Source organism: Colletotrichum karsti, assembly GCF_011947395.1.
Source record: "Colletotrichum karsti strain CkLH20 chromosome Unknown Scaffold7, whole genome shotgun sequence".
Taxonomy (NCBI): Eukaryota; Fungi; Ascomycota; class Sordariomycetes; order Glomerellales; family Glomerellaceae; genus Colletotrichum; species Colletotrichum karsti.
The window spans coordinates 530,136-542,060 of NW_024065907.1; the positions used below are offsets into that span (position 1 = coordinate 530,136).

Below are 11,925 nucleotides of genomic sequence, written 5' to 3' on the forward strand. Positions count from 1 at the left end.
CTCCTAGCGTGAAAGAGGATTTCACAGAGAACGTGGAGAGTGGAGCGGCTATGGCTAGTCAAATCAAGGGGAATAAAACCCAGCAGCTCAGTCGCTATCACACCACTGGGATGCGGACACATCAGAGCCTTTCCACTTGCGATGCATTCAGAACGGCCCATTGCCCGACCTGAACCAAACACTCCGCATCACTCAATGCGCCTTGCTGCCTGGATGTGTAAGACAAATCCGGGGAACATTGTCGGCCTGGGCAATCGATGCTTGCTTTTCCCGACCTCGCGGCCCCGTCCCGTTCCCCTTGTCTCGAGGTCTTCTGATCTCGTTGAATGCGGGGGAAGCATCCGAGAACAAAGTCGTGTGACCAGGTGCCACGACCTTGCGGCACCACGAAACTTCTTCAGAACCGCCCTGCGCTGGACTCATTGGTTGACAGCTTGATGAAGCCCCGATCACAAACGCTCCTCGCTGCTACTTTCGGCCAAGTGTGGTTATTGCCGCGTCTCACACGGCAGGACAAGTTGAAAGGACGAAGGATGCCACTTTCCCAACCTCATCCTTGATTGACAAGCTCATCCCAAGTTTGTTGATTGCGCCCAGGAGTGCTCAGCCGAAAATAAGACTTACACCCTCAAGAGAGGTTATAATAAGTCAACACAACAGCCGAAGCTCTTCCGCGCCATAAGCAAATAGCGTCATCGCGCTACATGACGCTAGCTTGTCGAAGTGGAATCACTCACCCTCAACAGGCGCAACACCCACATCTCCGTCTTTTCCCGGCCGACGAACCATTTCAACGGCTACCCCAGACAGATGGACTTTCGGTGCAGTCAAACCTCCTTCCCCACGATATCGAGTGAACCTGGCCACCAGGTGAATCGTGGCTCCATTATGAAGGATCCATCCGGCTCACCGACTTCCCGGCAACTACACCGGCTAAAATCATGACTTTCAGTCTTGGCTCGCTCGGACGCTAAAGGAGGGTCCATCTGGCCTGATGTCCATTCAGTCGTTTGTGGCCGAGCTGTTTCGATGACAATGCGATTGTTACGTGGCCACGTTTTGGTTGCAATCGATACAGCCTGCTGGAAGTCCGCAGCAGAGTGACGCAAGTTTCAGCATGGGGCGGTTTGCACTGCCATACATGACAACTGTGGGACTATCAACGCAAGTCGATGAGGGCATTCGACAAGCCCCTTTTTGGGCAGAATTTTCGACGAGAAGTCACAAACAGATTCAGGCGTACGTGATCACGAGGACCGGAAGAAACTTACGCACTGGCGCGTGAACGATAGAGGCCCCATATCAGAAAAAGCATGAAGCTCCCGGAAGATGCGGATGTCTTCCTCAGAGCCTTGGCCTTCGTATCGTGTTCTTTTCTTCACGAGAAGAATGACGCAGTCAACTGAACCTAGACTTATCGGGGAGCATATTTACTTCCCATGACTACGGTTTGTGTCACTATCAACTTACCCTACCAACAGTGATATCCTTCCTGCCAACATTTGAGGTGATTGCGAGAAAGCTCCCAAAGGACCTGCTCAGCAACTACAGAAGACAAGCTTTGCATACTTTCCGCCCCATTCACGCCGTCCTCAACATCTGCAGCGTAGACCTCGTGAACCTACGGACGTGTGTTATGTGTATGCACCAGTCTTGACTCACCTCATAAACCCTTTAACCATGCGAACAGCAAATCCACATTGAGACATCACGAAGGTCCCTTCTTCAGGGTTGAATTACATACAGCACGCTACGAGTTCTGGGTCAACGATTACTGCGGGTTGGTAGAGCATATACCATTAAACGGAGAAAGGTGATGTCGCGAAGCATGGAAGACATCATGTAAATAACCACACTCACTTTCAGAAATGACAAGAAATTTCGATGATGGCGATCAAAGTTTGAAACTCGGGATGTCTTCCCATTCAATGTTTCTTCCGTGGTATCTTTCCTCCCCCCCAGTAAACGATGCATGTACTATACATATCTCCATTCCCCGCGGCCGACTCGTTAATCTCGTCGTGCCGTGCCGCTTCCAATATTGGTATTCGTCCTCCTATTGATGATATTTTCCATTCCGTCCTCCTAGGTGAGCACACCTATCCCGTACCCGTCATATTGACGAGGCACACATCCCTTGAAACATAAGAAATAAACGAGAGCTCGATGCTCTCGTGAGTGTGCGGGAACCTCCGCGTGTTTTTCTATCAGAGAGCCCCGAGAACGCCGGCTGTGATAGATGTGTCAGACGACGATATGAAAAAGAGCGTCGCGTGTAGCTCGTATTAGATAAAATTATATCCCGTCGACAACGAGGTCTTTTGGTGTAGTAATGTGTATGTTGAAAATGGAGATCCCGAGTTGGGCGGTCGTTGTCATCATAGACAAGTCATCGACGCCTAGTCATGCAGTTTGAACATGCGTCTGAGAGTGCCAAACTTCTTCTTCTTCTTGCCAGTGGCGTCGAGCTGGGTGCTATCCAGACTGCCATGGCGGCCCGAGGTGAGGACCTGGTTGGTACTGCGGCGCTGGACGAAGGAGGGACGCGACGCATCCATCCGGTTGCTACCGTCCGACGTGGTGGGCCGCTTTTCGTCGTCGATCGTCTCCTCAACGAGGGGCCAGTTTTCCATCTGCTGCTTGAGCCTCGGGGATATGGTGTTGCTGCGGAGAGCCGCGACCTCGTCCGGGCTGCGCTCAAGCTTGGTGTCCATTCTCGCTGCGCTTTCGGTCTGCGAGGGGCGGGAGATCTTGCCCATGTCGTTGTCCTTCTTCCGACGAAGGACAGAAAGAAAGCTGCCTCTGCGCTGTTGGGAGGGTCGCGACATGATTTGAGTTCCCATAGCGGGAGTCATAGAAGACTCCAGAACCGCGCCGCGACCAGAACCGGATCGTTGCAGTTCGTGGCAGTCGGATTGAGACTTGATAAGACGGCCGCCTGAAACTTTTCTCGGAGATGACGGCTTCTGCAGCACAGGTGGAGGCGGTCCTGCCTCATCATCACTGCTGTCCGGAAGGTCTGGCGATTCTTCACCCTTCTCATCGTAGCGTGGGGGCGGCATATTCATCGCTGCAGCAGCAGCGGAGCTCGAGGCTCGCCTAGTCTTAGGTGCGCTTTGAGTCGTAGGTTCGCGGACCGGCGCGTCTTCCTCGTCGCTAGAGTCAGCGAAGCGGCTACGGAAACCAGTCGGCTTGGCGTCTTCCTCGTCGCTGGAGTCTCCGAAACGACTCTTGTTGCCGGGTTTGCTGGTCTTTTTGGTAGAGGATTTCCCAAAAGAGGGCAGACGCATACGACGTGTGCTGCTATCACTAGAATCTCTGCGCATGGTTCGCATTGTCATTCTCGTGCCCATGGCGACAGGTGGCGACATGGGCGATCCCGGAGGCGAAGGAGATCGAAGGCTGAAGCGAGAATTCCGGCCGGCCGCGGATGGCTCGGGAGCGGCACCGGCTCTCATGGACTTTCTAAATCCAAATCCTTCGCGGCGAGGACGCGTGCGTCTGAAACTGGTTTCGCTTGAGTCCGAATTCCGTCGACTCAAATTTGCTTGCAAGGCCTTCGCCATCTCGGTGCTTGTCATCGAGGCATCAACCGAGTTGTGCTTGGAACGTCGTTCTTGCGCTTCACGGGTTGATGGTGGCCCTTGGAGCGAAAGAGGACGATTGCCCACAGGCGCGTTGACCCGTTGCTGAGGACCGCCGGCTTGAGAAGAACCATTCTGTCTCATAGACTTTCGCATTCCTCCCGAACCTCCAAGCTGAGGCTGTGACATGCTTTGGTTAGGTGCTGGAGTTTCAGACCGCAATGTCTTCCGCATACCAGATCCTCCGTTCGCCTGTGCCCCTCTCATCGTCTTCTGTAGCTTGCCAGAAGACTCCTGATTCAGGGGCTGTGGTCCGCGGAGAGTCTTTCTCATCGTCGACGGTGATTCATCTGGCTCGTCGGCAGCTTTGGTGCCTGGTTGAATTTGATAGACTCGGTCAGGCTCAGGAGTTGCCTGTGGCTGCTCAGTCGGCTCGTCGCGGCGCACTGACTTTTTCCTCTTGAGCTTTTTTGGTTGAACGGCTTCTTCCAAGTCTCCATCCGCGCCGGCCTCTTCCAACACCTCTTGCTCGAGCTGTTTGCGTTTGTCGCTGGTCAGTCCCCGCCAGTACAACTTGGCTTTCTCCCATTCGTCTTCCGGTAAGTGCGGATTCGGGATTGGCGGAGATGTCCGTCCAGACTGGTATTGGCTGGTAGCAGAATCCTTAGAAATCTCCTGAGGCGGCGCGAGAACCTTTTCGTATAGTTTCTGAGAGACCTGTTCGGGAATCGGGGCTGTGATGACAGCGTCCAGAGACATGAACCCATCCCCATCAGCTTCAGAGAGGTCCTCGTATGCGTCGCTATAGATGCTGTCGCCTTCTGATGATTCAGTCTCCTCCACAATGGGCTTGTACGTAGTCTTCTGCGTGGACGGTGCGAATGCGATTGATCGCTCGGTCTTCGGCGCAGGTGCCTGCTCATGTTGCACCTTCGTCACTTCAGACACCTCAGGCTCAACATGAGAGTGCGGCATGTTATCGTCGCTCTCATCTTCCGGAAAGCCTCCAGGGACATCAAAGTACCCAGCGTCGTAGTACTTTGACGACCCGCTTGCGCGTGTGTCCCTGGGTGTAGGAGTGGGCTGAGTGACGGAGATGGAAGGAACATCTTCGTCTACCTGTCTGCTTCCAGTCTCATCCTTGTGAATCGGTGCTGAGTCCGCGGCAGTAACAGACGACTCATCGTCGATCTCTGGGTGAGTAGCCAGTATTTCCTCTTTGACTTGCTCAGGGGGAAGAGTTGGCTCGGGCTCTTGAACGATTTCGTGCTCTTCCTCATCCTCGGAGCTTGAGCTGCTGAGAGAGTAGTAGCCACTGCCTTCCATAGAGGTAACCACAGGAGGCAACGGTTCTCGAAACCTCGAAATGTTTGCAGCATTCCTAGCTGTCTGATCTTGGTTGAGGATCGCGCCGACATTATGGTCGTTGGATTGACCGACTGGGACCCTTGACTCTTCGGTATCTGAGGATGCGAGATTCGTCGAGGTGTCGTGCACTGACGGGGAAGATGGAGGCTCGATAGGTCGAACCAAAGGTCGCTCCTCACTCTCCCTCGGCTTCTTGTCGCGTACGCTGCCGAACGAAGGCAATGCTGGACGAGGTTTCATGACCTCATCATCATCAAGCAGAATGTCCTTCTTGCGGTTGCGACCCAGGTGACTATACCAGTGTCGCTTCGTCTGTTGGGGACTGGGAGGAACAGGCGAGTCGAGATCCGGTTTGGCCGCAGACTGACCCACGACTTTTGAGTTCTCATCGTCGAAGCTTACGCGAACACTCTTCTTGCGTCCTACCGGCGCCTCTACAGCCGTGACCTCGCTCCCATACCGACTCGGACCAGACGCTTCGGAACTCTCTTCAGTAGGCGACGCTCCCCGTGAGGGACTGGTCGAGTGTTTCAACGCGGACTTTCGCGGCGAGACCGATCGTGGAGGTGGCTCGTGTCTGACAGCCAGTTGATCTGCCCCGAGTGCAAAGCGTGCTGATCTTGCAGGACTGCTCGAATGCGCACGGACGATTCTTACGGTCTCATGTTGTCTTTGCGCAGGTGGACTTGGTTGCCTTTGAGACGACGACACTTGAGACTCAATCACCGTGCTCTCCGTCGACAATGATGGTTGCTTTGTAGGAGCGGACGACCTGACAGGAATTGCGTCAAGCACGTTAGCAACATCTTGTTGCGCAGCTGGCTCTTGAGCGCCCTCGTCCTCCGAACTATCCAAGTCCTCGTCTGATTCCTCACGCACTGTCGATGGTTTCCTTGTGAGAACAGGGACACCTTTTCGAGCTTCAGAACTGGGCAAAGTAGCATCGTCGCTCTTTCGAGCTTCCTCCACAATTGGCGGTTCAGGCTCAGGACTACGGACCGGCCTATTCGATTCCGGACTGGTTCTCGCAGGTTGATACGTGCGCTGTTCAAGAGTCGAAACTGGTGCTGGAGGCTGCACTTGGGTTGTTGGTATTGACTCCTCTACAGGCGATGCCACCCGAGCTGGCTGTGGAGTCTTGGCAGGGGATTGTGTTCGAAGCGTCTTTTGCTCCGGAGCATTCGCGGGAGCTTGGCCTTGATGCTGTTGTTGGTGTTTTTGGGCAGAGTCATTCGTGTCAACAGCCGCACCTTGAACTCTACCCATCGTGCCTTTGGCCAAGTGCGAACCGCTCCTGGCTAGCCCTTGCTGTTGCTTCTTTTTCTTAGGCGACTTCTCTGAAGCATCGCGAACGCTTTGCTGTTTGATCGGGTCCACCTTAGGAACCATCCTCCTCGAATTAGGGTCATACACAAGCGTTTGTTCAGAGGTCGTCGACCGGGAATTGACCGATTCTGATCGGCGTGGCGAGGCAAGTCGCTGGCTAATTGTCATTGACATGTTCTTGACGGTCGGTGATGCAGGGGGTGAGGCGCCGTGCAAGCCTCTCGGATAGGAATAGTTGACAGAAGAAGTTGGGCTTACAGCTCCCGGACGAGACTCGGGCGAGGCGACGCGCATCGGGACATCTGATGTCCTCACGTTGGCCATGTTACCCTCGGTTGCGGCGCCAAACCACGAGCCGCCTTCTTTCGTTTTCTGACTGGCGACGCGGAACGGCTGCATTTGCAGGCTGGTTGCTCTTTTATGCGGTGTTGTTCCTCCATTTGACCGCATATTGTCCGGTATGGTCGGGACAGGAGGCGCATCCTCCGGGACCGCCGGTGCCCGGTGTGGCGACGGCGACGGGGAGCGGAAGGATCTCTCGGTCATAGACCCCTGACTAGGCGACCTGTGAAGACTCCTCTGCGTGTCCTGGCTCCTCTGCGACGACACGGATGCGCTGCGCTTCTGGGTCCGCTTCGTCTGAACTTCGGAGACGTTGATGGGAGTTGTGGGTCTCGCTCGGAGTGCGGCGGCGGCGGCTGCGGACGAGAGCGACGGGGAGGATGCGCGTCGCGCGAACGCTGAGGCTGCTGCGGTGGCGGCATTCGGATTCGCTGTCGCGGAAGTCAATGGCTAAGGGTCCCAATTGTTAGTTAGATCCATCGGGTTGGAGAAGTAGATGATGACCTCGTCTGCGACAAAGGTCGAACAACTTCAACAACAGCAGTGGTGACATACCTGACTGGCCTGCTGCCGGTGTCTCCTAGAACTGCCAAACATGTTTGCTCGTCTCTGGTTGTCGATCAACGGCGCAAAGCCCGTAGCAGTTCAGTCGCAGGTCGCATGGAATAAGATTTGAACGAAAAACAATGTGAAAAGAAGATGAAAGAAAGAAGATCAGAACGGATACGGCGGGTTGGAGAGAATTGGTCGAGTAACGCTAAGTGTGTGAGAGAAAACGAAGATCGCGGCGCGATGGAACCTGGTGATGTCGGGGAAAGAGAGGTAGGCCGGGGGGAAAGGTGGTGGATAATGATCCTCTGCAGAAAAGAATGGGATGGGAGGTGGATGGGATGGGATGATGACGGAAGAGGTGAGTCGGATTCAGCCACGATGGGGGGCCTGGCTCGTGCGAGTGGACTGCTTTCATTCCATTTTCACCCATGTTTTTTTAGTGATTGCAGCGGCCCAGCCAGCAGAAGCATCGGGACGCACCTGGCATCTGCAGGCCTGCCATGTCGCCCAAATGCACCTTACCGCTGTAGGTTGGGATTGGACCGCTGCGACACCTCACTTCTTTTCTTGGAGGCACCACCCTTGTTTCGCCTACACCCGCCTTTCTGCTTCGGGACGACGCCATGCTGGGTCTGGCCTGGGTCCAGCTTGGTTCGAGGATGCCCTGCTCGCTGGTCATGTCCGCTACTTCTGCGCGATTGTGACAGCTTCGATGACCTGGCACCCTCTGTTTCGCAAAGATTGGCCGCTTGAAGAGAGACTTCCGGCCTAAACTAGAGACAGTTTGGTCTTGGTCTTTAATGCAGCACGATGAGTCTTCCTCTTCTTTGGACTCGTCTTCGGAGAGCTACGGCGGCCGCAGGTGGCGGGAACGACAGATCGTCCTTCATCTACCGCCATCTCAGTCTGTGCTTCTGTGTCGTGTCGTCCGTGGACTGTGTATCACTCGGTATGTATCGCGGTTATTCAAGACAGATTGACTCCTACGAAGAGGCGATACTCCAATGAACTCTGAGTCAACTCGTCTTCGTCCTCACACAACACGCGCAAAACCGTCTCCAGATGCCGTTGATCAGAGTTCTGAGTGCCGAACTCGTGTGGAGAAGCTGATCGACGTCTCACAGAAACTTGGGGCCGCGGTGGACAGGACAGGGTTGTTTCAGGCCTGACTGACAGCGAAGCTTTCGTCCCTCCCACCACCACCCCTGGGCCACGCTACCTGCTATGCTATCTTTCCATCAAGAGACTTCTGTGGTGGTGGCAGCAACGCGCACCACACGGCACGCGCGGAACGGCACTGGCGGGGATCTGCTGTGCATGTAGTCTTGTTACCAAAAGCTTGAGTCGTCCTTCGTCGCGTCTCGTCCCGACTTTGGCAGAAGTGCTTTACTGACTCTGGATCGAGGTCCATCACGCGGGCACTCAAGAACTCTCCGCAATCCCGTCCGGATGGGACCCTCCGGAAAGGCAACCCGAGCAAGAACGTCACCGCAAAACACTCGTCTTCAAGGTCTATGCATGCTCCGCCAACCGCGCCGATCGACGGCGAGGAACTGCCAGCTGGTTATGCAGACCAGGTTCCCAGCTTCTCCGGAAGGCCGTCATTCCCGGCGAATAGCTTGGTTAGAGACTGTGGTAGCGTTGCCTCCGGTGCTGAATAGCGTCCCTCCGGTAGACCAAGCCATTTCATTTCGCCCTTCTCGAAAGAAGTGGGTTTGGAATTACCATCTCAAACGCATATTCGAGCGCCTACCTTTACTAGTCGATGCTAATCTTAGTTGAAGCATTTCAAAAGGCAAGCCACAGCACCAGATGCGCATGGCTGAGATCAAGAATGCGGACCTTCCGGACGGAGGAACCGATGGTAGTCAGTTTTTGGTTGAAGAAGGTCAAAGGAGCCCAGGCCAGCCGCATGTCAGTGCCCCTGTCTATTACGTCATACCTCTTCTATCCGCAGACACCACAACACCAACACGCGCCTCACAACATGTCAACCCATGCATTGCTGATGAGTGTGGTGTATTTTGCTATCTTGATGCTATGGCTTTCTTTGTATCCCCTTGATAAGTGCCTGGAGAAGCAGTTCGTCATACGCTCCAGCACAGAGCAATAGTTCGCCAGGGAACTGATATCATCCTCCCCTAAGCCATCTTGCGACTCTCGATCTGCTACCTTTCACGCGTCTAAGACTGCGTTCAAAAAAGTCTCTTCTCAGTACCAAAGCCTTCCTTTGTCAATTCATTATTTGTGCCGCGCCTTCCGATATTGAGCGCACAAATCTCTCTTTTTTGGTGATTTTCTCAGTCGAAGAGAGCTTCCTTGCTGGCAGCCTTTGGGACAACTTTAGTTTCGTTTCTTCGTCTCCGGTGGTGTTTCCTGACGGCGTGATCAGGCCAAAACGTCCTCTTCCAGAACCAATGGTCGTTTGCTGGAGACAATCCTCTGAATTGCTCGGTAATGAATGTCGCTGTTGTAAAATGCCAACGTGATAACAGGTGAGAGATAACCAGGGCTGGGCAATCTAGGTATCCAGAAGTCCACACAAGGGTTGTCCTGAGTCGCCGGGATCGTCGACCTCTTTTATTGGTCCACGACAGGTTTCGCAGTTCGGATTGATACATTCTGGCGAGTCTGGATCGTCGCTCAAGACCATCGGTGGATCATCTTGAGAGTGAGAGTACGCGTCGTCCAACTCTTCCTCTTCTTCGACTTCGTTGGAATAATCGTCATGGGGGTATTCGTCGTTAGGGTAGTCATCGTGAGTTGAATTGCTTGCCATGGGAGCCATTGGCACTTCGGGCTGGCTAGCTTGTTGTTGGTTCTGGGTCGACGTCGCCTTCCCGGGAGATTTGGCGGGCTTCTTGCCCTTGCGGCCCTTCGTCTTGGCCAACTCGAGCAGACGCTTTTGCTCCTTCTCCTTGTGGCGAGCCTTCTGGTCCTTGATTTCGTACTGCCGAATCAGGGCGTAGGGCGGCTCTCCAAAGATGCGCTCATATTCGCAGAACTCGCAAATCCACATGTCCTCCGGCTTGGGTGGGTCGGTTCTGTATCTGTACTGGGCTTCCTGACGCCGATGCTTGGCGGCCATCTTGAGCTCCTTCTCGGCGCGGCGACGGCTCTTCTTCTTCGTGCCAGGCTGGGCACCGCCCTTGCCTGGCGCTGCCGCGCTTGCACCGGCGTTTGTGCCCGCAGGCTCCGTAGATGTCTGCGTCGCCATCGAGTGCTTGGGCTTGTTGGCGTACCCGGGAATTAAGCCGTGTGCACCTGTTGGGTCGGTTCCTGGCCACTGAGGCTTCGGAACTGGTGAGTCGCAGGTGAAGGTGAATTGCGAAGCGGTCGGGCTGGATTTGACACTGGAAGAATGCTGCTGTAGAAGACTGACGTTTTCTTGACCGGGCGCGGATGGGAGCTTCTCCGCGTTTGCAATAGCGCTGGATATTATACCAGGGTTTTCGTCTTGGGGAGCAGTTGTTAGCAGTGAGTTCTTTGCTTGAGAGGTGTGAAGGAGAAACGAATTGCAGTGGGGGGAAAGTGGCAAGATACAAGCGACGTGCAAAAGGTGAGGTAAAAATGTGCCTTCTGTTTGTAGGAAAGAGCTCTTGTATCGGATCCGAAAGAAAGCGCAGCCTGGAGGCAGGCACGATACGATCATATCGCCTGCCCCTCAAAGGACGGCCACCCCGCAATGCAAGGCCCCACCAAAGCTTCAAAGCACCAGGGCAGGACACCAAAGCTTTCGCAATGAGGTAGCAACCGAATTTCAACGTGGCAAACAAGCATACACGACATGAAACTGGGTCAGAAATCGGAAAGAAAGACTTACTGGGAGTTGCCCATTGGGGCGGCCGGATTTTGGCGCCTCTCCCCACCCAGTTGTTGTTGGCATCAGACAGAGCTCTGAGAGGGCTTCTGCCGTTCCTTGAACGACCAAATCTGCCCCTTCCCGGCCCAGATATGCCTTGGTTGTTTGCTACGAAGCTTCCACCTCCATAATACGATGGCGATGCTGACCCCGCCAGGTCACCATGTTCAATCGAAGGAGAGGTTGCTGCTGAAACGCCCATTGAGCTCATATCTGCTAGCGAGTGCGCGCCAGAGAGCGCAGAGTCCCCCGCTGTTGGTATCTTCCGCTTCTTCTTGTTGTTGGTGTTCTCGAACGACTCGTACCCGTCCGCAGACGACGTTGTTGACGGTGGTGGTTGGGGGTTCGGGTGCTTGGACTGGTCTGATTTCGAAGGCAGACCTGTGGCGCGGTTCAGAATTTCTGGGTGCGAACGACGGACAACTTTGCTGCTGCTCAGAGCCAACTCCTCCTCGTCGCTCTCTCCGTTTCCCGCATTGCCTCTAGGGCTGTTCTCGTAGCCACCACCACCCCGCCTCGTTCCGTGTAAACCTCCCGACCTCGACGGAGTCTCATCTCGCACGATATTAGGATAGTAAAACAGGGGGCTAGAGTTGTGGTTCGCCGGAGGGTACTCGATTGAATCCGCGACCTCGGGAGACAGGCGTTCTCGGAGTCGGCGCTTCGGGAGGGGGCGAATCGGCCTCTGGGGGAAGAGGGAAGAGACGCTTTCGGGAGACATTGTTCGATTATGACCTATAACGAAAGATAAATGCCATCAGCATGTCTTCCATGTGAAGTGACGAGACCAAGTGTGGGCAAGCGACAGGCTCAAAACCAGCGAATGCGATGCCACAGCTTCAGCAGCCTGTACAAGGATGCCACTCTACGTCATGCCTGCCGGCAACCAAA

At 54.6% G+C, this 11,925-nt stretch overlaps 2 protein-coding genes across 2 annotated transcripts; both read right to left on the reverse strand.

The window, feature by feature from the left end:
* Nucleotides 1–2,399: 2,399 nt before the first annotated feature.
* On the reverse strand, nt 2,400–7,217 carry CkaCkLH20_02980 (uncharacterized protein; the record flags this gene model as incomplete). Its single annotated transcript, XM_038885699.1, has 2 exons — nt 2,400–7,070; nt 7,176–7,217. The coding sequence occupies 2 exons, from the start codon at nt 7,215–7,217 to the stop codon at nt 2,400–2,402; spliced, it is 4,713 nt and encodes a 1,570-aa protein (XP_038748898.1).
* A 2,476-nt stretch (nt 7,218–9,693) lies between these two features.
* Nucleotides 9,694–11,755, reverse strand: CkaCkLH20_02981 (uncharacterized protein; the record flags this gene model as incomplete). The annotated part of the gene is made up of 2 exons (XM_038885700.1): nt 9,694–10,628; nt 10,996–11,755. The coding sequence occupies 2 exons, from the start codon at nt 11,753–11,755 to the stop codon at nt 9,694–9,696; spliced, it is 1,695 nt and encodes a 564-aa protein (XP_038748899.1).
* Nucleotides 11,756–11,925: the final 170 nt, after the last annotated feature.